We start from the raw sequence: 26,532 nt of genomic DNA on the forward strand, positions 1-26,532 counted from the left end.
ATGCTAAGCCCGATACTGGGGTGGAGTCCCTCGATAAACCGGCGAACCCTCTCTCGAACTGTGGCAACCAAGACTGGTGCATGTCAGGCCAAATCACTAAAGCGAACTGCATACTCTGACACAGTCATAGCACCCTGGCGCAACTACTCAAACTCCACGCACCATGCGTCTCTGAGACTTTGGGAATATACTCCATCAAGAACATGTCAGAGAACTGAGTCCATGTAAGTGAAGCTGCCTCAGCCAGACTACTCAACTCACAAGCACGCCACCACTAATAGGCTGCTCCCCTAAGCTGGAATACAGTAAACGAAACCCTACTCGACTCCGCTACACCCATAGTACGGAGAATACGGTGACACTCCTCCAGAAAACCCTGGACATCCTCTGACGCCAATCCACTGAAGGTAGGAGGGTGGTACTTCTTGTACCTCTCAAGTCTAAGCTGCTCCACCTCATAAACTACTGCCCTAACCTCGGACTGAACTGGAGCTACCGGCTACACTGGTATGATCTCTAGATCCTGGTCTACCTGAACTCGCTGCTATGGGGTACCGGCGATGGGAGTCTGTACTCCTCCCCCACCTGAGATGTGGCAGGAGCAAGTGGAATCAATCCAACCTGAGCTAAGCTGTTTAACATGCTCAGAAACTTGGCTAGAGTCTCCTGGAGGGCTAGTGCAACAACAGGTACCTCAGGTGTCTGCCCTCTAGCTGGGACTACTGGGGGCTCCTCTATAGCAATTCGTGCGGGTGCTCTGGCTACACTGCGTGGACGTCCTCGGCCTCTACCCGGCCCCAGCCCCGACCTCTCGCGGCTCTAGTAGGAGGCACGTATGACTGGTCATTAGATCCGCTTGTACGTGTACTCACCATCTGGAGAGAATAGAATATAGAAGTTTAGAATTTTGAAGTCAAAAATTTTCGCACGACAAGGAATCAAGGAGCGTAATTTTTTTTCCTAATAGTTTCATAGCCTCCCGAAGATAAGTACAGACGTCTCCGTACCGATCCGCGAGACTCTAATAAACCGACTTGTGACTCATGACACCTATGAATCTAGAGCTCTGATACCAACTTGTCACGACCCAAAACTCCCTCCGTAAAAGATCGTAGACGGCACCTAGTCTCTACGACTACGTAAGCCTATCAAATACGAAAATAACAAAAATGGAAGTAAAACTTAACAACTAACTGCAACAGATAACTAAATAACTGGTAGCAATGCGGCTCAGCATGTACAATAACCAACAATCTAGTAATACACAGTATTCCCAAAATCCGAACATCATAAGTCACAAGCTTCAGAAGGAAACTAGTAACTCTATACACCAGAGTCTAATAAAAGAAGTACATAAGGTAAATGACAAAGGAGAGAATAGAGGGGGACTTCGAGGTCTGCGGACGCGGCAGATGTACCTTGAAATCTCCGTACTGCAGCAAGCGCTCTCAGCTAATAGCGGGGCTGATAAGAAGCACCTGGATCTGCACACAAAACATGTGTAGAAGAGTAGTATGAGAACACCACAACGGTACCTAGTAAGTGTCAAGCCTAACCTCGGTAGAGTAGTGACGAGGTCAGGTTCGGGACCTACTGGAATATAATAATAAGACATATGATATAATAAAATGAAGTAAAATGGAGAATTTAACAGAAAGTATTCATAGAGCAATAACAACACATCACAATGAGATAACAACAGGGGCGCATCCGAGATACCGTCTCGTAGTCCCAAAAGTAAGTACTCAACAGGGGATCTCCCGAGATACCATCTCGTAATCCCAAAAGTAAATATGCAAGGAGATTTCTCGAGGTACCGCCTCGTAGTTTCAAAAGTAAATGTGCAGGGAGAACTCCCGAGGTACCGCCTCGTAGTCTAAAAAGTAAATATATAGGGAGAACTCCTGAGGTACCGCCTCGTAGTATCAAAAGTAAATATGCAGGGAGAACTCCTGAGGTACCGCCTCGTAGTCTCAAAAGTAAATATGCAGGGAGAACTCCCGAGGTACTGCCTCGTAGTCTTAAAAGTAAACACATAGCTCAAATCGATAAATACAATAGTTAACAGCAAGAATTATACAATTAAGACTGAAAAAGATCAAGGAGAAACATGAAATCAACTAGGCATGCTACACAGAGTTCAAATAAGCAGTTAAAGTACGTAGACATGCGATATTGGGCTAAACAGGATAACTATACATGTTGGTATAACTCAATTAAGATGGAAATAGGTTACTGCTCAGTAAGAATCGGGTTTTACAACAAATAGCCCGTGTACGCACTCGTCACCTCACGTACACGACGCTCACATATCACAACAATACCAAATCCTAAAGGGATTCCCCCCCCCCCCACACACACACACAAGGTTAGGTAAGCCATTTACCTCGAACCAAGCTCAATCAATCAGTAAGAATTCCCTTTCCTCGATTATCCGACCCCGAATGGCCCAAATCTAGCCAAAATTAATTGCATACCATAAATACAACTATAATAGACTAATCTAATTAATAAAATCAAGACTTTAACAAAAAATTTGAAAATCATCCTAAAAAGTCGACCCGGGTCCACGTCTTAGAATCGGGTAAGAGTCACAAAATATGAATATCCATTCATTCACGAGTTCACTCGTACTAAAATTATCCAAATCCGATATCAAAATCCGAACCAAAACTCAAAAACTTAGTTGAAGAACTTCCAACCTTTTTTCCCAAATTTCTCACCCAAATTCCTTAATTTAATGATGAAATCAACTATAGATTAATGGAATACAATCATAAACAAGTTAAGAATCATTACCCCAAAGTTCTCGCTGAAAAATCCTTAAATTATCGCCTTAATCCTAGCTCTCAAAGTCCCAAAATTGAAAATGGGATAAAACCCTCGAATTTGGCCCTTTTTCTACCCAGCGATTTTGCACCTGCGATGTCGCACCTGCGATGCCACACCTGCGGAAATTCCATCGCAGGTGTTGGCTTAACTTAAGTCCCCTGGGTCTGCATCTGTGAGAGAAGCACCGTACCTGCGGATGTGCTCCTGTGACAAAAGAACCGAACTTGAGACCCCCACCGCTCCTGCGCACCATCCCACCACACATGCGAGTCCGCACGTGCGGTCTCCCTACCGCAAGTGCGAAAATACCAGAAACCAAAAAACTTTAGCAATTTGCATATGTCCAAATTCAATCTGTTAAGCATTTGAAACACACCCGAGGCCCCCGAGACCTCAACCAAACATACCAACAAGTCCTAAAATACCACACGAACTTATTCAAGCCCTCAAATCACATCAAACGACGCTAAAAACATGAATCACCCTCCAATTCAAACTTAATGAACTTTGAAACTTCAAACTTCTACAACCGATGCCGAAACCTATCAAATCACGTCCGATTGACCTCAAATTTTGCACACAAGTCATATTCGACATTACGTACCTACTCCAACTTCCAGAATCAGAATCCGACACGGATATCAAAAAGTTCACTTCCGGACAAACTTCCCAAAAATTCAACTTTTGCCATTTCAAGTCTAATTCAGTTACAGACCTCCAATTCACAATCTGGACACGCTCCTAAGTCCAAAATCACCTAACGGAGCTAACGAAACTGACGAAGCTCCATTCCGTAGTCGTCTTCTCACAGTTCTAACTACGGTCAAAATCCTAGAACTTAAGCTTCAGCTTTAGGGACTAAGTATCCCAAATCACTCCGAAACTACAAATAAAACCTCCCGGCAAGTCACATAAGCAGAAAAAGATACGGGAAAAGCAGTAAATAGGGGATCGGGGCTAATACACTCAAAATAATTGGCCGGGTCATTTCACATAGACATGTTACCGTAGCCCGTAAGCTTTCAACAGTCGAGAGTCATCGTTATCACGATGGTACTTGCACTCTTTTAATATTAGTGCTATTCTTTGAACCCATGTCCTTTACTGGCACACTATATTTTTGTATAGAAGAGTCTCTTCTCATTCAAAAATGCACATTACATTATCCTTTTCTATTTTATCTCGTGCTAAGTGTGCACATATTAAAATACCCTCTTATTTCACTTAATCCCACGTATAATTCAAAGTACTTCCTTTTTCTCCGCCAATACTTAAAATTAATTCAAATCGCACATGTCCCCAAAGTTATAGGAATACATTCGAGTTGCCCATTAAATCTTTGACTATCATACATAACTTTTAGCATCCCTGATGTAGAAACTATTACTTGTAATGAGTCTTTGATTCTCTACAAATACTTTATGGTAATTGTACTCATTCCATCATGAAGTTACCAAAGGTTTTATCTTCATCTTGACTCTAGTAAATAAAATATCTTATTTCTCAAACCATTACCTTTAAGGTGAATCTTTTCTGTTCTGATGCTCCCCCACTTAAGAGTAAACCCAATTGAAACTCTTAAGCTTAGTGTTGCTATGTCGCCAAAAAATAAAGTTGAACGAGAGTATATGTCAAGAGTACCATATGTGAATGCCATTGGTATCTTGATGTATGCAATAGTTTGCACAAGACCTGATATTTCACATGATATCAAAGTTGTAAGCAGGTATATGCATGATCTAGGAAAGGAGCATTGGCAAGCTGTGAAATGGATTCTATGGTATATTCATAATATTGTAGATGTTGGATTGATTTTTTAGCAGGAAGATAGTCAGTATCTGGTTGGATATTGTGACTCAGATTATGCGGGTGATTTGGACAAGCGTAGATCAACTACTGGTTATGTTTTCACTTTTACAAATGCACCGGTTAGTTGGAAGTCTAGTTTGCAGTCAATGGTTGTTTTGTCTACTATTGAGACACAGTACATGGCAATTAGGAGGCTGTAAAGGAGGCAATTTGACTTCAAGGGTTGCTTAGAGAGCTTCGTATTGCTCAAGAAAGCATCACACTAATTTGTGATAGTTAAGGTGTTATCCAATTAGCAAAGAACCAAGTTTATCATGCAAGGACGAAGTATATTTATGTTCGATATCACTTTGTACGAGATATTATAGAAGAAGGTGGAGTCACGGTGCAGAAAATTTGGACTACAAACAACCCTGCCGATATACTAACAAAAGTAATGACTGCAATCAAGTTTCAACATTGTTTGAACTTGATCAACATTACTGAACTTTGAAGATTAAAGTTGAAAATACAATCAAAATTTATCAGTGAGAGAAAATTGAACGAGTGGAATCTTGCCAAGGTGGAGATTTGTTGAATTTGACAAGATTAATGTGAACTAGTGTGAACATTTGGAAGCCTCCTTTTAGGAAAAAATTGGTAGATGCATTTTTTCATGCATTTATATTGCATTATCACACTTAATGTGATGCCATGTATGACATTATTAAGGCCATTTCTCTTCTATAAATAGCAAGAGTTTTGTTCATTTGTAAATATCTCTCACTTGCCTTCTTATCTCGTAAGGCATTAGAATCTTCTTTCTCTCTTGTAGTATTTCACTTGTATTTTTGGAGTGAAATAAAGTTTGAGTTGATTGTGTTCGAGGACTAGGCAAAAATTAAATTTTGCCGAATCTCGTTAATTTCTGGTGTTCTTTTTATTATTGTCTCATTTACTATTTGTTAGCTACATTTAAACGTAGTAATTATGATTTAATCACTCTCTCTATATATTCGGCTTCAACAACATCATGTGCAGAGCTAACCATAAGATTAGGCTATGTTTGGGTATATTCATATTGTTCCACGCTCATCTACTCTCAGGCCACACTGGTGCACTCCCTTTAAGCCAGCTATACCCCCAACCGATTGTTTATTTGCCCTGTGCACTGTCATTTTGTCACTTTTGTGTTTTTCTTTTCGGACAGTTATTTGCAAGCTTCCAAAACATAGTTATTTGTGTTCTCTTATTAACTAATTTCAAGAGATATTCAGGTCAAGGTACAGATAGAGGAGGATAACAGGTAATGTACCATTTGAAAACACAGACCAAGTGATAAACTAAATAGGTCCATGTTGGTCTGCCACATCTAATAATTTGAAAGAACTGTATCCGCATATAAATGAGTGATGAAAATATTAAATAAATAAATAAAACTGCCTAAGAATTAAAGGGGAGGTGCCATGGTGCATGGGAATATTCAAGGGGAGGTGTCATGGTGCATGCTATGGTGCATGCTACTCGCCATATTCAAGGGGAGGTGCCATGGTGCATGCTATTCGCTGATGACATATATCTAATTGATGAGTCGCGAGCCGGTATTAACGAGAGGCTGGAGGTTTTGAGACAGGCTCTTGAGTCTAAGGGTTTCAAGCTGAGCAGGATGAAGACGGAATACCTGGAGTATAAGTTCAGCGCTGAGCCAGTGGAAGTGGGCGTGGATGTGAGGCTTGAATCACAGGTCATCCCGAGTAGAGGCAGCTTCAAGTACCTTGGTTTGATTATCCAGGGGAGAGGAGAGATCGACGAGGATGTCACACACTGTATTGGGGTAGGATGGATGAAGTGGAGGTTTGCATCTGGAGTCCTGTGTGACAAGAGAGTGCCATCGATACTCAAAGGTAAGTTCTATAAAGCGGGCCATGATGTATGGGGCTGAGTGTTGGCCCGTTAAGAACTCACATATCCAGAAGATGAAAGTAGCAGAAATGAGGATGTTGAGGTAGATGTGCGGACACACTAGGATAGATAAGATTAGGAATGATGATATTCGGGAGAAGGTGCACGTAGCTCCCATTGATGACAAGATGCGGGAAGTGAGGCTTAGATGGTTCGGACATGTTCAGAGGAGAAGCCCAGATGCTCCGGTACGGAGGTGTGAGCGGCTGGTTGTAGAGGGCACGAGAAGAGGTAGAGGGCGGCCTAAGAAATATTGGGGAGAGGTGATCAGGCAGGATATGGCGAGGCTCCAGATTTCCGAGGACATGACACTTAATAGGAAGATGTGGAGGTCGAGTATTAGGGTTGTAGGTTATGAGGTAGTTGAGTCTTGCCTTACTTCGTACCATTGTGGGACTAGCCAAGCAGGGTTTTTGTCTAAGATAGCTAGTGACAATATTGTGTCTTACTATTTCGCTTTTCAGTGCAGGACCTATTTACTAGCTATCGTTTTTGCTTTGCATCTTTCTTCTGGATTTCATGGTGTTCTTATTTTTTCTATGATTGTTGTGGTGATACTAATATTGTCTCCTTTTGTCTTTTTGTTTTCTTGAGCTGAGGGTGTTTCGAAAACAGCCTCTCTACTCCTTCGGGGTAGGGGTAAGGTCTGCGTACACACTACCCTCCCCAGACCCCATTAGTGAAATTTTACTAGGTTGTTGTTGTTGTTGTTGCCTAAGAATTAACTTTTTGATTAGGGGAATCATAGAATTTTTTTTAAAATCCATTACTTCATCTTTTTCCAACATAGAGGTTAGAGTTAGGCTGGATAACAAATAAATTTGTATAAGTCGTATATTCTGACTGCGATTTATAAGCTATAAGTAACATATTTCGAATGCAATTCATAAGTCACATATTCCGAATGCGATGTATAAATCACATATAACGGATTCGTATTTATTATATTTGTCAAGATTTTTGGTTAAGGTGGGGAATTTTATTCATCCCACTGCAACTCTAGGAGGCGACAAAGAGATGTTATATTTCCCCAATATAAGAGACCCTAGTCTTTTTTAGTCAAACCATTGCCCTTTCATTGTGAAGACTCTTTTTTGAACTAACGATAAGCTTTCCAAATAAAACTCCACATTATAATATAGAATCCCTCTAGTAAATGTGGACAAACTTGTAGTAATAGAGGAGTACAAGATATCCATATAATAACTTGTTTCGAATCCTATGAAGCTCAACATCCACAAAATATGGTCAAGCATTTGAATTACAAACTGAAATAACTCAGTATGGCACGAAATCGTGATACCTTGGTACAATAAAAGTTTTGTAACACGTTATGAGGACCGGGGTAAGGGACGTTTGAGCAACTCAAACGACGACCTTATTTTCTGATGTAACTAATATTTTACTTAATGAAATGGTTAGTAGAAGTAAATTTAATTAGAACAATGGTAAAATATACACCAAGTATAAATGGACAAACGAAATAAATTATTATCTGAATGAAAATAACAGAGCCAATTTTTCAGATACTACACTTCTCTTCCTTTTCTGCTCGCAAAGACTCCAACAAAGCGTTGGTTCATATCCGAAGAGAAGTAGTTCTACCGCGGGAGTACTTTTCTCATTGATGCACCGCTTATTCTTTGTTCAATGTCGGAAATACTATTACACTCGCGCAATTGCTGCGAATTCTCAGATTTCTCATTTAGCTCGATTGGGCCAAATTCAGAATGCCCGAAGGGTGTTCGACGAAATGTCCGTCAAAACTGTAACTTCTTGGAACTCTATAGTCGCTGGATATTTCCAAAATCAGCAACCCTATGAAGGCCAGCGTCTTTTTGATCAAATGCCTGAGAGAAACATTGTTTCCTGGAATGGGTTAATCTCAGGTTATGTAAAGAATGGGATGGTGAAGGAAGCAAGAAAGGTGTTTGACAAAATGCCCCAGAGAAATGTCATTTCCTGGACTGCTATGGTCAGAGGGTATGTTGAGAAGGGATTGGTTGAGGAGGCGGAAACTCTGTTTTGGCAAATGCCTGAAAAGAATGTTGTGTCATGGACTGTGATGTTAGGCGGGTTGATTCAAGAAGGGAGAATTGATGAGGCTAGAAGGCTTTACGACATGATGCCAGTAAAGGATATAGTTGCAAGGACTAATATGATATGTGGATATTGTCAGGAAGCCAGGTTGGAAGAGGCTCGCGACCTCTTTGATGACATGCCACAAAAGAATGTCGTTTCTTGGACTGCCATGGTATCAGGATATGCCCAAAATGGTAAACTGGATATTGCTAGAAAACTATTTGAAGTCATGCCTGATAAGAATGAGATCTCATGGACTGCAATTGTAATAAGCAATGTGCAATATGGTAGATTTGAAGAGGCGTGGAAGCTTTTCGAAGTAATGCCTGTAAAAACCACTCCTGCTTGTAACGCCATAATACTTGGAATTGGACAGAATGGGGAGGTTGCTAAAGTAAGGATGGTGTTTGATCATTTGAAGGAGAAGGATGATGCAACATGGAGTGCAATGATCAAGGTGTACGAAAGGAAAGGGTATGAGTTAGAGGCGCTGGATTTGTTTCAACGAATGCAAGTAGAAGGATTTCGGCCAAATTTCCCTTCCTTGATAAGCATGCTTTCAATTTGTGCTAGTCTTGCAAGTCTTGATTATGGTAGAGAGATACATGCAAAGTTAATCAGAACTGACTGTGATGATGATGTGTATGTCTCGTCTGTATTAATCACAATGTACATTAAATGCGGTGATTTCGTCAAGGCAAAAATAATATTTGACAGATTTTCTCCTAAAGATGTGGTCATGTGGAATTCCATTATAACAGGTTATGCTCAACATGGTTTAGGAGATGAAGCTCTAGAAGTGTTCAGAGAAATGTGTTCTTTAGGTATTACCCCAGACGAGGTTACCTTTGTTGGAGTTCTATCTGCATGCAGCTACACTGGGAAAGTGAAAGAAGGACAAGGCATCTTCGAGTCCATGAATTCAAAATATCAGATGGAGCCAGCAACTGCACATTATGCTTGCATGGTAGACATGCTTGGTCGAGCTGGCCGGTTGAATGAGGCAATGGATCTGATCAACAAAATGACTGTAGAAGCAGATGCAATTGTTTGGGGTTCTTTGATGGGTGCATGTAGGATGCATATGAACCTAGACTTGGCGGAAGTTGCTGCAAAGAAACTTTTACAGCTTGAACCCCAAAATTCTGGGCCCTATGTCCTACTTTCTAATATTTATGCATCCAAAGGTAAGTGGGCTGATGTTGCTTTGCTTAGGAAGTCAATGCAGTCTAGGGAAGTGGTTAAATCACCTGGTTGTAGTTGGCTTGAGGTAGACAAGAAGGTGCATATGTTCACCGGTGGACAGAGCACACCCCATCCCGAGCATGAATCGATCATCAAAATGTTAGAAAAGTTGCGCCCTATGTTAAGAGAAGCTGGATATTGTCCTGATGGAAGCTTTGCTCTGCATGATGTGGATGAAGAAGAGAAGATGCATAGCTTGAATTATCACAGTGAGAAACTAGCTGTGGCCTATGGACTTCTGAAATTGCCTGAAGGTATGCCTATACGAGTAATGAAAAATCTTCGGGTTTGTGGTGATTGTCATTCTGCTATTAAATTAATATCTAAAGTCACAGGACGAGAGATAATTCTGAGAGATGCCAACAGATTTCACCATTTTAAGGATGGGGTATGTTCATGTAGGGATTATTGGTGACTGCTTGATTACTTGTATGCATAATTCATTACAAACAGCTTTGGTGTTGTGTGTTGTGGTAAATGGTGACTATGCACTCATTTAGCAGCCAACTGTATGCATTCGCTTCGAATAGATTATGGAGGAGTATCATAAAACCCACTAGTGCGAGCATTTCATCTCAAATTATTGGAGATATGGTGTATGCTGAGTTTGTCGAACAAGTATAGAGGATTGTGTTGTCTACTCAAACAAAGACATTTGTGAATATAAAAGAATGCAAAGATTAGGACGGAGCTAATATCTAACCTCATGCTAAACAATGCTCTGCATTAAGCCAGATCACCCATTATTGCAATTGTTGATTAAAAAACTTGCTTCTGCTTTAATCAGGTGCTTCCCCCTCGAAGCTATGGATATCCTGCTTTACCCTTCTAATGGATTGCGTATTCTGAAAAAAGATTCAAACAGTGCCATTGCTAGGGAACTGTTTTGCCTTTCAGCAGACGAAGCAGCTTTAAGTTTATATCATGTTATATCGTCAGTGAATGCTGATCATATAGTAGAAGACTTGGCTGTGATATTCGGTTGCAAGGTGGAAACCCCACCGATTATCAAGGTGGAAACCCCACCGATTATCTTGGGCTACATCTGGGAGCAAAACACAAAGAATCTGGCACTTGGCAAAGTGTCATTGACAGATGTAAAAACAGATTTGCTCCAAGAAAGAAGCTGTACCTTTCTTTGGAAGGAAGACTATACTAATCAGTAGTGTTTTGTATGGTGTCCCTACTTGATGTCTTTACTGCACGTTCGTGCAAATGTTGAAAAGGGATTGAATAAAATAAAACCTGACTTTCTATGGTAATGAAATTCTGAGAAGAAAGAAATGCATCGAGTCAGATGGCCCATAGTGACTAAGACAAAAAGAAATACTATGAGGTATGGGAATCAAAAATCTGAAATGCTCAACGAAAGTTTGTTCCCGAATAGTGTAGGAGGTACAATGAGCAGGGTTGAATTTTGGAAGAATGTGAGAACAGTGCAATACAGCAAAACTGATAACTGGTGCACTAAACCAGTGACTACTTCATATGTAGTTGCACTATGGAAACCAATTAGAGGTGGGACTTTATAAGAAAAAGATAACTGAAGGAGCGCAATGGCAGGAAGATCAGATTATGGTCAGATAAATAGCTGGAAAGGTCTATTTTGAAAGAGCTGTTCCTTGACCTTTACTATATAGCCATCTTCAAGATTCACAACAATCTCGATGTTACACTGGAGATGGATAGAAGAAGTTTCGGTCACTGGAAATAAAAAGGGTTAATATAATCCGCGTTGCAGAAACTGGAAGCAGTAAATATGGAGGTGAACAAGACCGCGTTGTTTGGACAGGCTGCACGAATAGCAGATTCTCAGTTAACTCCTGTTAGAAAATTTTGCTTCAACAGAGGAGTTGCAGTAACTCACTGTCCTTGGAAAATTATTTGGAAAGAAGAGTTCCGACAAAAGTTGCTTGTTTTTATGGATTACTACTCATGGTGCCTGTTTGACGCAAGACGACTTACAGAGAAGAGGATATCAGTTATGCTGCGGTAAGCACCATCAGTCTGTTTTACCATTTATTAGTCCTTGAAGTCATTTTCTCTGTTGCATGTATTGGTTTCTCTTTCATTTTTTGGTACCTGCTCTTTCTATCTTTTCTTGTGTTATTCATGTCTACTATAAATCGTTCTGCTCCATGTCAATTGAAACTAATATTTTGCTCATTTCTTTGTCTTTCTATCAGTGGCGGACGCACGTGGTGGCAAGCGGGTTCAACTGAACCTGCTTCATCAAAAAATAATACTGTGTATATATATAAATTAGGATTAAAGCTGCGTAAATTTTGTATAAATATTTTATTTGAACCCACTTGACAACTTCTATTTTACGACTAAAGTTATGTACTTCTAAGATTGAACCCGCTTGCACAAAATCCCGGGTCCGCCACTGCTTTATATTATGCATGTTTTGGATGTCGCCTGAATGCATAATAGTATGTATCCGTATATCTGCTGAGAACCAGAGCATGATTTATTTTAAGGAGAAACGACTCCTGAATTCCAACAACTTTGCTAGAGAGACAACAACCCAAAGGTGACCAAATAAATGTGCACATGAGTTCTTAAATTTCTCTATGCTCTTTTGCCAATAAGATAAAATTCTGCATACTGCACGCAGTATCGAACTGATGGACAGAGACAACAAACAACTGGTACCAAATGCTAATAAGAAGTGGCAATCGTAACAGGAAAGTTATGCAAATGATGACACCAATGGATCACATAAGTGTTGTACTACTGGAAGCCAGCCCTTAAGTTAGGCAGCTGCAACCGTAATCTGTAAATTTTACCATAAACATACTGCTGATGGTTTACTCTTTCTTTTTGACTGTACAAGGATCCAAAAAAATCACCTCCAACTCTAGCTCAATGAAAATTGTCTTAAAATCCTGAATACAAGCTCAAGAACCACAAAATATTCAGACTTTAGTAATAAGAAGGAAAGCTCAATAATTCTTGGAACACCCATAATTCAAAGTCTCATCATCCGCATGGATCCAACATCAACCACCTTAACATAAGACATCAGTTGCTATAGAAACAGAAGCAATTTCACCACCATTACTAATGAACAGACAGCTGAATCAATCATGCGTGTCGAGGGGGAAAGAAAAAGAATAAAGGGTAGCTATTCACACAGGTCCGGGCAAAAACCGTACCCCAAGGTACGATGTAGGCAGTCTACCCTGATGCAAGCATCAATGGCTGATTTTACGACTCGAACTCGTGACATATAAGTAACACAAACACAATTTTACCATAATTTTACCGTTGCTCCAAAGCTTCCTTTTTGGAAAAGAAAAGGAATACAAAAAAAAAAGGGTCAACTCAAATTGACTATATACATTCAGAAAATAAAATTTGGGTAGATGGGTGATGAGTAGTTACAGGGAGATCAGATTATCAAGTCGAAATCAACCCAATTCTGTCCCAGATTTAAAGAAGAAGAAATAGAGGAATTATCAGAATCTTGATGATGAGATGATGAAGTAGAAGAAGTAGCGTAAGAATAACGTTGGTAGGAATAAATGTTATGAGGGAAACAGAGGAAAGTCCAAACACAGAGACCAATCCGTTGAAGAGGGAAACAGATAACAAGATCTAACAGTTGTTGGCTGCTTATTGGATCTTGCAAACACGCCAAAAATTGCCAAATCTGTGCTGAAAACTTTGCTACTGACACCACTAATACCCCATTGAATGCCATGTTTAGTTAGAAGTATGCTCTTCTTCTGTTTTTCTGTAAAACTTACTTTTCACTTTTCTGTCATTTCCCCCCCAACTTGAAACTGAATGTTGTCCACTTGAGGGTGTAAAGTGTAAAGTGTAAAGTGGGGAGAAATGGAGCTGGAATTAATTGGCAATATTACATTGGTTTTAATGGAGTGGTTAAAGTATCACGTCTTTGTTCATAATTCTCTTGAGGATTAGTAGTTGCTATCATGATAAACTATTGCTTTATTGGATATGTATATCGTCTAGTCTGACTCGGTTACCAAATAATATTTGTATTAAATATCGTTATGACAATATTCTAACCTATAATTCACAAGGATCTTTGGCTTTTTGAAAGAGAGAAATTAAAAAACCAGTATTGTGGATACGGAATTTCTTATTAAATGTAGCTAACTAATCAAAATGAAGCAACTCACCACAATATAGAAGTTGAGGCGCTGATGAGTTGTACATCTCGAAACAAGACAGTCAACATATTCACATTTAAGATAATTTTTCGTTGAACATTAAAGATTGCCTACCCATATTCTTTCGATTTGGGTTTTACAAGACTGATAAAAAATCTTGATCGGAAATTATTAACAATATTTTACAATATGGATTTTATCAATGTTATTAGGATAAGGAAGAATCATTTCACAAATAATACATCTGAAAGCTAAATCCAAGAATAATCCATATCCAGATGCATTGGCTACCTTCATCAGTTTATTTATTCTTTTCGTCATTAATTAGGTAATTAAATTAAATGTTTGAGTACAAAATTTTCCCTTTTATGTATATTAATTTACTCGTTTTAAAAATTATAACATGTTATTTTGGACAACTCTATTGGTTATCACAAAGTTAATTACTCTTATTAATTGCAAAATTATTTGGTTCTCTGTATTATTGTTTAAAAGAATAAATATCTATTGCCAGCTCATGTTGTTCCCTTTTCAAAAAGTTAATCACTTTGATTTGAATAATCCAATCATATCAGATAACATTATTGTACCTCATAGAATTAAAACAATGTAATTTTAAATAATATATCTAAGTAGCCTTATTCACTTTTTCATCTTAATTTGCATTTACATGATATCCAATAATCTCTAATTCAAGTAGTTGGCCAGTAAAATAACATCAGTGTTCTTAAGATCTTCTTTGTTCAAACGACTAGCAGTAACTCTTTGGTACTTTGATTTCTACTTTATTACTCTAGTACAGATATTATTATGTATGTAGATTAAAAGGTTTATTAGTTAATTTTGTAACAATTGACACAAGATAACACGTAAAACGCAGGTGTTCAACGACCAAATTTATGAGATATAAGAAAACTCATGCAAAATTTACACCTATTCCCAAAAGCTGACTTGATCTTAAAATAAAAAGGCAAATTCAATGTTCCTTTTTTTTTTCTTTATTCGTACCTCCAAATCTTTTGGTGATCAAGAATATTAAGAAGAAAACGATCATCTCTTATAAAATTATTGGTTAATGATTCGTCGTTCGGTTCAGTTGATCTGAGCTTGGTTTAGATTCCAAGCACTCAAACTGGAGATTTCAACATCTTGGGATCCATTGTTGAAAACAAATATATGGGCACTATCATTGATAGCCAAAGTAGGATAAGCTCTGGTTGTAATGCAAGCTTTTCCCCCTCCACCAAAGCTTTCTACTATGGAATGATCTATCTGTTAAAAAAAGAACAAGAAAAAGCATATAATTAGATTAAGCTCAAGTTACAAAAACTAACATCTTGTGGAATGTTTGGTACCAAGAAAATGTTTTCCTCTGGCAAACAAATGGTTTTATTACTTATTTTCCCTTGTTTGGTTGGTTAGTGAAAAACTTTTTCCAAAAAATATATTTTCTAGTGTTTAGTTTGAGAGTCTAAAAGTTTTTTAAGAAAATAATTTTTTATGCTATTCTTTTCAACCCACTTTTCCCAAAATTCTCCTGTTTCCTGCGCTCTACCCGGACTCTATTTTCTTCAAGAATTTAATTATTCTTTTCAAAAATCACACATACCCAAAGGAACTAATATGCTACTTTACTTTTTCATACAAGAACAACGTTGAAATTTGAGTTCGATAACTAAAAAGAAAATATTTTATTTTGTTGAAAAAAAAAGTATCATTTCTTGCATGAAAAGAAATTACTCATTTTGTTGAATGAAAGAAAATATTTTTCCAACATCATGAAAAGAAAGTACTTGTTTTGTTAAAATGAAAGAAAATATTTTTCTACATCAGAAAAAGAAAATACTTAGTTTGTTGAAATAAAAGAAAATATTTTCTCTACATCATGAAAAAAAAGTATTCGTTTTGTTGAAATGAAAGAAAATACGTTTACTATATCATAAAAAGAATGTACTCATTTTGTTGAAATAAAAAAAAAGTGCTCTATCTACAACATGGGAAAAAAAAGTACTCTTACTAATAGTTCTATTTAGGGTGAGTGGCGGGCGAGGTTGGGGTAGGTGTGGTGTGGTGGGGGTAGGTGATTGGGGTGAGTGGGTAGGGGTAGTTTGGGGTGGGGATGGGTGGAGAAGGTTGAAAAAGAGTTTTGAAAAATATTTTCCAAAACTTTTAATCCAACCAAACATGAAAAAATTGAAAAATATTTTCCGTCGTACCAAACGAACTATAGTCAAGAAGTAATAGATCGTTTTGGATTTCAGTTCTCATGTGAAATCTATGATAGAAATCACCAGATTATAAATAGGAAATTCACATAACCTATGGCATGCCTCTCAACAATCACACATAATATTTGGAGCTCTTAATATATTGCATTATTCAATAGGAGATTTGCATTGTTTTGATAGTGAAACTTACCAAAGTCCTCAATGACAATTTTTCCGTAACAGGATCAACATCCAAAAAGGCTCCAAATTTGCTTGTGTCGTAGTCAAGACCCTCAACTGACCTGCATTTGAAAAATTCATAATGAAAATTTTAAACTCTTTTAGGTTAAGCAGTAAATGCAGACAAACACTTTCAAACTTGTCATATTCCATCAAGTAGTATTGACTAGTGAAACTAGGAAAGTTTATTTGGAAGCTAAATTTTCAAAAGCATTTATATCCTGCAAATAGAGGTGGCAAACGGGCGGGTCGGGTCAGATATAAGCGGGGTTAAAACGTATGAATTATCCGCCCGCCCTATATATAATATGGATTGAAAACCAGTGGATCATGTGAATATTTATATTATCCATGGCTTCTTGAATATGATCACTTTTGGGAGAATTTCTAGTCTCCCAAACTTGAGGAACCCCTAATTTAAGTCTTTATAAATGTAAAAGTTAAACTCATTAGTTATCCATTGGTTATCCATTTTCTAAGCGGATAATATAGTTCTTATCCATATTTGACCCGTTTTTAAAAAGTTCATTATACAACCCATTTTTTAATGGATAATACGGGTGGATAACTGTTTTTTTTAATCCATTTTGCCACCACCAGCTGCAAATAAGCCTAAAGACTAGTGATTTTTGTATGCAGCAGATCATGTACCCCATCCTAAAAGGGAGAAAATTAAAGGAGGAGTTGAGGAGATATATACCTTTTTCTGATCACAACCCATTAGCACAACAAACGTGTCATTCTTTTTGAAAATTCTAAAGAACACTGCAGTATATTCTTCAATGTTATTTGAGGCCAATACTAGCAACCCAAAAGGTCCTACACCAGTACTGTTTGCTGATGAAGCATTTTGGCGACATAGCTCTTGTGAATTACTCCAACTTGAGTCCAGAACCTCTGCTTGCTCAAGCGTTGCGATTGGGATTGAGAAGGAGATTTCTACATCCGCCTGAAACAATAATAAGTAGATATATAGAACCAACATACTTATATCATTGTGCAAAATATAGAAAGGCCGCTTATATACATTTAAAGAATTATACCTGTGCACCAGTGACACCAAAAATTTCACTTTTTGAACCTGCTTTTAATGTTGTAGCTGGTAATATAACTTGGTTTGTCCTTAGCGTTTCAATTTCTTCCACTGGCCATTGAACCAATTGCTTTCCAGATTTATCGAGCCAAATTTTCCTAGGAAACGTCTGTAAAACAATGATTATAATTATAACTTCATTGGATTGAGGGAGGCCGAAGAAGTATCGGGGAGAGGTGATCGGGCAGGGCATAGCACATCTTCAGCTTAAAAAGAATATGACCCTTGATATGAGGGTATGGAGTTTGAGGATAAGGTAGTAGCTTAGTAAGTAGTCTAGTGTATTTCTTTTCCAAACCTGTATTTTTTTTTCTTAGTTGTAGTACTAGTGTTAGCCTCGTGTGTCCCTATTTTTAGATCGTTATTATTACCTGATGTTTCCTTTGCTTCGATTATATTTTTTATGGTTGTTGTTACTATTTCTCTTTCCTTAGTTGTTTGTCATAACTGTTGTGTGATTTTGCTTTTATTGAGTCGAGGTTCTACCGAAAACAACATTCCTACTTTTACAAGGTAGGAGTACTACCTCCCGACCCACTTGTGAGAATACACTAGGTATATTATTGTTTTTCATAAGATATTTGAGTATTGTGCCATATACAAGAAAGGCATCAAAGTAATTAATTACCTGAAGACCAGACCATCCTTTGATTATGTCAATTTCCCTACTTGTAGACTCATTAACCCAAGCAATGAAAATCCTCCTGTTTTTAGCACTGTCAAAGAAAGATTTGGAAGCATAAAACCTTCCATAATCCAATCTTAATCCTGATTCAATATTGTCTACAAATCCTTCATCTGGAATATATACATATGGTCATAAGTTCCAATAGTATAATAATCAACACCAGTACCAGCCACACTAATCTTAAATACATATTTAACCCCTTGAAAAAACACTGAAGTGTCAACTCCATTTTCAGTACCGTCCACTAATACAGGGAAAAGTTCAGGACATTCCCACATTCTAGTTTCATTTGTCCAATGCAGGGGACGCTCAGCTTCAGTCCAGTGAATAAAATCTTTACTTCTGTACAAAAGAGCAGTTCCATTGTCTTCTCTTTCGTTCCCTATGATTACTCTCCAAATTCCATCGTCAGGGCCTAACCACGCCGTGCTCGGGTCCCTAAACAAAGTTTCTTCCCCCGGATTAGGTACCATTATCGGATTATGATCCGATTTAATCCATTCGATAAGATAAGGGTCTGATAAATCTTTAGGTATGGCTAGATTTTGAAGTTGAGTATCTTGTGAGTCACAACCAGTGTAAAGTATAGCTGGTGTGCCGTTTTGGAGAATTGTAGCAGAACCTGACCAACAACCATTGATGTCATATGAATCTGAAGGGAAAAGTGCAGGAGGATGAACAGTCCAGTTAACAAGATCAGTTGAAGTAGAATGACCCCAAGCTAAGTTTCCCCATGTTGGACTTTCAGGGTTGTATTGGTAAAATAAATGGTATATTTCCTTGTATATCACTGGTCCTGCAAATTTAATTTTGTAAAATAATGTCAGAATTTTATCAAGTATAATTCCACAAGTGGGATAGTGCGTACGCAGAGACATAGATGTTGTTTTCGAATCCACAACTTATTTTTATTAGTGAGCTAAAATTACATCCAATTATCCCCATTTCTTTTTCTTATCATACCCTTGAGTTTTTAAGTAGTACAATATTATTGGAGGAGAGAGTTGGAACGACAACTTTAAAGTATTTGCTAATATTATTACTTCATTTACGATGTTGCAACGTGAAAAAGCTAGATTTGTATGATAGAATTGTAAGTCCACTAAAATAAGACAAGAAAACTTACCATTAGGATCTGTAAGTCCGAGGACATGTATTCCAGTTCATCAGCGTTACAAGTCAACAACACGATCCACCAATCGAACAGAAATCGATAATAAATAAATAAATAAAAATATAAAATTAAGAGTTTAGTTTAGATTACACAAAATTAATCACAAATCTGGAAAAAAGGATGAGTGTGTTTAAGAATGTACCGTTAATCCAATTCCGGGGAGGTTGAAAATGATATGCAGTTCTATAAGGTTGTGCCATGAGGAGAGGAAGATATTGAAAACTTCAAGCTGGAGAATACCTTGACTAGGTGCAGTTAATATTATTGAAGTTAAGAGCAGCAACATATAAGACAGTCTATGAATCTTGGCTTGTTGAAAGCAAGAAACTTTCTTTTTTGTTAGTGCAAATGTTGCATACAACTGAAGAAGGTATAAATACACTATCCCGTCTTACTCTCTCTTGTACAAGTCAAGATAATATATTCCAACTAAATTCGAAATAATATATCCCAACTAATTACAAATTGTGTATTCCATCTAATCCAAAGACGGCAAACAAGAGGAGACTTCCATATATCTTACACAAGTCAAAATATTATATTCCGTCAAATTAAGACCTAAAGTATTAGTGATTTATGAGTCTGTCGTCAAAGATCTTAGCCAAACGGTGACCTGCTACGTAAGCCTTTCATAGTCTCACATATCCAATCATGCTTCTTTAATCGGCATCTCGTAATAAAATTAAATCAAAATCAAAATCCTGCACTAGAAATTAACATCTTTTTTTTTCTAATTGCCGCACCCTGTAGCTTCAGTACCTAAGTGTCTTTTAGGTACATGATTGAATGCAGACAGAGAAGTTGTAATAGATTATTTCGACTTGTACAATATATATGGACGTTTGGCATCTCTGGATTAGTCGGAATATATATAGAGCAGAGTATTGTCTTTATGGCAATTCATCAAGTTTGATCGAGAAATTTGTGCCCAAAGTGCTTACTTGGTTAATCCAAAATTAAGTAGAAATGATCATCTACATTTGGCTTCTACATAGTTAATCCAAGATTATAACAAGAAAAAGCATATCATTTTCTTTACAATCCATACTTTTGATGCACAAATTGGTTCATTGTACCAACCGAGGATGTCGCAATATAGAATCCCCGACTCTAATGAGGGACAACAAAGGAGGAGGATCGAGCAAGTGAGAAAATGTATATTAGTTTACCATAATTAAGTAGATAACACCAATGTATAGATATAGGTTATACACCCACAGATTTTGGGTAGACTTGAACGCGAGTATGCTACTTCTTTTCATATTGCACCATCAATATTTCACTTCAATATATTCAGATAACAACCTTGGGTCTTAATTTACTTGCATATATATTGTTTAATAAAAGTCACACACGCAATCCATTCGCCGCAAGAAAAAAGATTTCAATACAAATTCAGATGTTCAAAAATGTAAAGAGCTGAACTAGTCTCAAGATAAAAGGGCTAAAACCAGATAATGCAAAAAACCTAAGGAAGCGACAATCTCTCAAAAAGGTCAAGCAGATCAGCGGTAACGGCGGAGAGACAGAGTCTGGTTCCTTTTCCAGGTTCCTCTTCTTGAAGGGCGATTTTTGTGGTAAAGATGTCCCTTTCCTCGGAGTCCCCTGTATTTCTTACCAGCTGAGGTGAGACCACGAAGTTCTCTATGCTTATGCACTGGGTTGCAGATCCAGTTGATTCTTGGATCGTTGCGAATAGCAGCGTGGGCTGCGTCAACCAATATCACCTCATAGTACTTGTAGGTAGAATCCTGCATTCAAGAAGGTTTAAGATTAGAGTTAATTACCATTATTAAAGCATGGTGTGCAAAGAGTCTAACAGGCAATAAGAACAAACTATAAATAACTCATTCTTGAAGTAGAACCAATTACAAAGTGATGTTTGCATTTTAGAAAAATAAATTCAATCACCTCGCAAACTATTTTAGGATTTAGCTCGTCAAGTTAAAAAGTTTGTGCATCAAGAAATACAGTTCTTAGTCTTAATTAGAAATGCAATAATTTCACACTCTAGCATATGAGAACATAAAAAAAGCACTAGAAGCACAAGAAAATTAATAAAAGTACAGACACAAACCTCATTAATCCAGTAAGAATTGAGGACTTTAAGACCACCCAATTTCCTACCGGCACGCTCCTCAGCAACAGAGCGCTTGCTGCGCTGGAACTTCAGTTGGGTGACCCCCTGGTTGGTGGGTTTACCATACACAATACCCTTGGGAACTGGCCTCTTCCTTCCACCACGTTTCACACGAACACGGTAGACCACATAGCCCTGGAAAGATAATGGTCCCAATCACAACTTGGAAGTAATTCGGTACTATGCAAAATGACACAGTGTAGTAACATGATTAAAAGCAAAGAATTATTCATTAATACTGCTCAAAAGAGCAACAGAAACAGAGTATTTAGGAATATGGGTTGCTATCCTTTGTATCTAGAAACTACACAGAAATGAGAACGAAAACACAGCACATAGCCTTCACAAGCAAATCGGCAATCAAAGAATATGCATCGAACACAGCCAAGAAATTAAAAAAGAAACAACAGTGAGACAAATATAACTCAAGTCATAGCCCCCTAATGATTAAAATACATTAAACAGAACAGTAACAAAAATTAAAAACTTCATTTTCACTGGATAATAAAATGGTCAGACTGTCTCCACAAGCAAATTGGCAATCAGAGAAGTATGTATCAAACAATACCAACGAATAAAGATACAACACAGAGACAAACATAACTAGAATAAAGTCATCAGAAAATATTAAACAGAAGATTAAAAAAAATCCAAACTTTCTTTCCATTGAGCATCTACTACACTATTTCATGGGCAAAAAACATGCAAAAGGCTAAAATATCTGTCATCTACTATCAAGTCACATTGTCAAGAAAATGACTAGGACACAGTAGAAATGTACCTGCTTGGCTTTGTAGCCCAAGCGGCGTGCCTTGTCAGGACGAGTAGGCCTAGTGACACGCACAATAGAAGGGAGCTGTCGGTACTCCCAGCACCTCACCCTTTGCAAGAACCTCATCACATCTGACTGCTTCTTCCTCCATAGCTCTGACACATAAGTGTAAGCCCCTATATTTCCACCAAAATCAAACATCACATTCTATTCCAGCAATACCGATATCCATAAATACAAATATCCATAAACCATCAATGTTACATTAAAAACCTCTAACTATCCAACTTTTACCGTAAAATATAAGACCAATTATATTTACACATACATATCTCCTGAATTCTTTTTGTTATAAAATTACATTTTTATCAAAAATATATATATAACCGATTGCGCGTGTATATATCTGTTTGTACATACACACATATGCGTATATGTATATATGTACGTATATGTGTATGATTCAAATTATAGATCTGCTTTATTCAGTCCAGCAAATTATAGTGAAAATTCAGAGGTCCAACAAAATCATTAGAACAAAAGCAACAACTGTCTAAGATTAATAGATGCTTCAAAGTATAAACCTGTTCCAAACCAAACGAAAAAACTAAAGAAAACAAAAGATTATTCGCATTCAGCTAGATTTTCGACATGAATCAATTTAGCAAAAAGTACAGTACAGAAGAAAGATTTAGACGAACATACCCATTGAATCACTTTTGTTGCTCCTCTCCCTCTGAAGCTGCTCGGCGATGACGACTAGGGTTTTTGAGTGAAGCGCATTATAAAAGGATTGTCATTACCCTCCTGGGCGAGTCCTTTCGGCCCATGGGCCCATTTTAAAAGCTGGCCCAAATCCCATTTCATCGAAGACAAGTGATTTGTATGGCCCGTTTGGCCATGATTTTTGTTTCTTTTTTAAAACTTCAACTTGAAATGTTATTTGCAGAAATATTAACAATAAAATACTTTTAATTATACGATACAATCAAACTGGCCTTGTTTGCCAAGTGTTACTAGTATTCTTCAATACAATTTAAAGGAAATTAGGTGAAAGCTAGAAAGTACTAAAGTCCTAAGATGTAGTATGGAGGCATCCTTTAGGACAACATTTATTAGAGATTTAAGAGTTTTGGAAGAGGGAAATTCAAGGAAAATAGTTTCTTTTTATGGGACATTTACGCCGCGAATAATGTTCATTTAGAAAAAAATATGTTCGAATACAAAATAAATATGTATTATCGTACTGTCATGATATACAATTCACATTTTGTGTAGCATTACAAAAATTGGTGTATACTAATAAGGTATACAAAGTACATAACTGTTGCCGTGTAAATTTTAATTTGTAAACAGATATCGGCGTATAAACATTTTGGCCACATGGATAATCATGAAAAAACTCTTATGTTTTTCTTTTGCGATAAAATTAGTCCAACAACAACAATAGGAGTTTTTGACTTAAAATGTCCCATATCTACGAGACTAGATTTATTTTTATCTTTCAAATATAATCAGAGCATCTTTAATCACTTAACTTTGCTAAAGTAGAGCAAATTTGGTCTCACTAAAAGAGCCTAAGTTAAAAACTAACCGAATGAGCAATTTTTTTAACGGTGCTTTCTCAAATAATAGCCCTCTGCCTTCTTTCTTAACTGAAGAGGCATTATTTTGGCTTTCACTGATGCACATTTTCCTTCCTCTTGTTTTCATTTTCATAGGACAAGGTGAAACTAAAAACTTCATATGTTTTATCAATTCCACTTGACACATCAAAAGCAAATAAAACCAAAATAAAGAGTCATTAAACTCATCTCCTTCGTAGAGAAAATGTTAAACTTCTGAAAAGTATGCTATAGTAGCCATTTACAGTAGCAAAATAAGAGTTACTAAAATCAACTCTTTTACATCAGCCTTCTAACGACAAAAAATAATCTGCTAGGCGTATCAACCTATACATATAGTCGTAGACAGCATCCCAACTATTTTACACCAATCTTCAGCAACAAAATGGTTATTCTATAGTATCAAAAAACATCCTCTTATAGCAGCAACAACCAATCTTTTTCAACAGAAACTTATATACTAAAAAATGTATCTCCAGTCACTCTACTTTCTTGAATTGTGTGCATATGATCCTGGTTAGTTGGTCCTCTTCTTACCAATAATTAAGAAAATATTGCAGTCACCGTATTAATAATATAATCAAATAGAGTGATATGTGTACTAAACTCATACCTAAAGCTTTATAAGAGCAAAAGATGCAGTAGAATATGAGGATTCTTGTCGCAATATCTCATCATCATGAGAGTCTGGATACACATAATTTAACTTGCAAGTTCTTTTATTATAGCCTGGATTGTGGCATAAGCTACAATCCAATGTTTTTTGCTTCCTTTTTATTTTTTGTCTACTTGCTCCAACTTCATCACACTCTTTTCTCCTAAGCTTTTGTTTTCTTCCTTTGGTACTTTGTCTTTCCAATCGTGGAGGCAAAGGAGGTATATTACTCGACATAGTCCACATCTCTTGACCATTCATAGGTAGAATAGAAAATGCATAGATCCTTCTATAAGTTTCTACCTTATAACAATCATCCACGTATGAATTAATGTCATCATGTTTAGCCCAAATAGCGGCAATGGCATGTTTGCAAGGGATTCCTGTTAGATCCCATTTTCTTCAACTGCATTTTCTATTTAACAAATCCACAGCCCAATTGTTCATTATGCTTGCTCCTATTATCTCATAATTTCACTCATTTGACTTCCTAGGAATAAATTCAGCTGCACTAGCTTGATTTTTGTGCAATATATCCTTAATCCTAGGGCAAATATCACTATCATTCCACTTGGCACATTTATCCCTATTTGCTTGTATACTTGTCATAAGGTGATACCTTAACTTCTCTAATAAAGTGATAATCGGCTTATCTCTAGCCTCAATGATCATGCTATTAAAATATTCACATATATTATTGAGTAAGGTATCACATTTCACAGTTTGAGGGAAGTGAGATTTAGACCATTCGGCAGCTTCTGAATCTAGATCACAGATGTCAACCATGCAATCATCAAACCACTTTATTGTTGTAGCTTTTGCAGCCGTCCAAAGGGCATTCTTGAGAGAGATACCACTGAACTCGGCCCTCTTAAAGTTGTTATGGAGGTGTCTCACACAGAATCGATGACAAATATATATCAATACCTCATCGAACGCTTCAATCAAACTGTTTTGCTTATCTGACATGAAGGTACATGTGTCATCATCATCAATGTCTAAGTCAAGCTTCAAATAATTTAAAAACCATTCCCACGATTCCTTTCTTTCCTTCTCTACAACTGCATATGCTATCGGAAAGATATTATTATTCGGATCAAGCCCAACAACAGTTAACAATTGAATCCCATACATTGGACCCTTAAGCTAACAACCATCCACCCCAATTATTCTTCTACAACCACTATTAAACCCCTCTTTACAACCACTAAAACAAATGTAGATTCTCTGGAACCTCTTATGCTTGTCGGGTACCTCATTTTCAACTAACTTCATATAGACAGGGGTATTTGAAAAGATAACCTGAAAAAGTATTGCAACAAAACTAATGGCCTACAAGGATTAGTATTTTATAGTAATCTTACAAGAAGAAAAAGACATGTTAATGTAGGTGGACCTAACTCACTAACGATTAAAAAATGGCTTATAAAGATTCTCACGTCAGAGACAAACTTATTTATTCCTTATTGCTTGTCTTTATTCATATTTTTTATTCAAAAGGCTTCTATTATATCATGCATTTCCTGAAAAATAGAGGAGATTTAATTTTTAATAACCTTATTATAATATAATGAAGCCATCATATGGTACATAGAAATCCAAAATACTAAAGAATAAGAAATGAAATCAACATACAGTAAAAAAAAATCACATTTTGTTCAGTTTGTTAAAAATCCAAATAGCATTCCTTACTAAAATCTTACCATAATTAGGCATTTCACTACCATGGCATCTAATAATCATTGGCGGAGATAAAGAAATAAGTTTCTTCACTTGAGTTCTCTTCTTGTTCCGGTCAATCAAAACTTTTGCAGAAGGGCTAGGGTTTTTGGTGAAGTATTTCTTCCCAAGTTGACTTGGGAAAAAGATTGCAAATGAAGGTAG

General features: G+C 37.1%; 3 protein-coding genes and 1 pseudogene across 3 annotated transcripts; 2 read left to right on the top strand and 2 right to left on the bottom strand.

The window, feature by feature from the left end:
* Positions 1 to 4,427: 4,427 nt before the first annotated feature.
* Positions 4,428 to 4,841, top strand: LOC142175788 (secreted RxLR effector protein 161-like). The gene is made up of 2 exons (XM_075242784.1): positions 4,428 to 4,550; positions 4,656 to 4,841. Exons 1-2 carry the CDS (start codon positions 4,428 to 4,430, stop codon positions 4,839 to 4,841), a joined length of 309 nt encoding a protein of 102 aa, XP_075098885.1.
* A 3,038-nt stretch (positions 4,842 to 7,879) lies between these two features.
* Positions 7,880 to 12,247, top strand: LOC107825499 (pentatricopeptide repeat-containing protein At1g56690, mitochondrial-like). Its single transcript, XM_075244567.1, has 2 exons — positions 7,880 to 11,901; positions 12,096 to 12,247. Exon 1 carries the CDS (start codon positions 8,210 to 8,212, stop codon positions 10,322 to 10,324), a length of 2,115 nt encoding a protein of 704 aa, XP_075100668.1. The 5' UTR covers positions 7,880 to 8,209; the 3' UTR covers positions 10,325 to 11,901; positions 12,096 to 12,247.
* A 2,684-nt stretch (positions 12,248 to 14,931) lies between these two features.
* On the bottom strand, positions 14,932 to 20,006 carry LOC107826281 (beta-fructofuranosidase, insoluble isoenzyme CWINV3-like; annotated as a pseudogene).
* Positions 20,007 to 20,748: 742 nt separating this feature from the next.
* Positions 20,749 to 23,213, bottom strand: LOC107826284 (large ribosomal subunit protein eL15). Its single transcript, XM_016653246.2, has 4 exons — positions 23,074 to 23,213; positions 22,378 to 22,544; positions 21,534 to 21,731; positions 20,749 to 21,207 (listed from the first exon to the last, which is right to left on the bottom strand). The coding sequence occupies exons 1-4, from the start codon at positions 23,075 to 23,077 to the stop codon at positions 20,962 to 20,964; spliced, it is 615 nt and encodes a 204-aa protein (XP_016508732.1). The 5' UTR covers positions 23,078 to 23,213; the 3' UTR covers positions 20,749 to 20,961.
* Between the last annotated feature and the right edge of the window lie 3,319 nt (positions 23,214 to 26,532).

Source organism: Nicotiana tabacum, chromosome 22 (assembly GCF_000715075.1).
Source record: "Nicotiana tabacum cultivar K326 chromosome 22, ASM71507v2, whole genome shotgun sequence".
NCBI lineage: Eukaryota > Viridiplantae > Streptophyta > Magnoliopsida > Solanales > Solanaceae > Nicotiana > Nicotiana tabacum.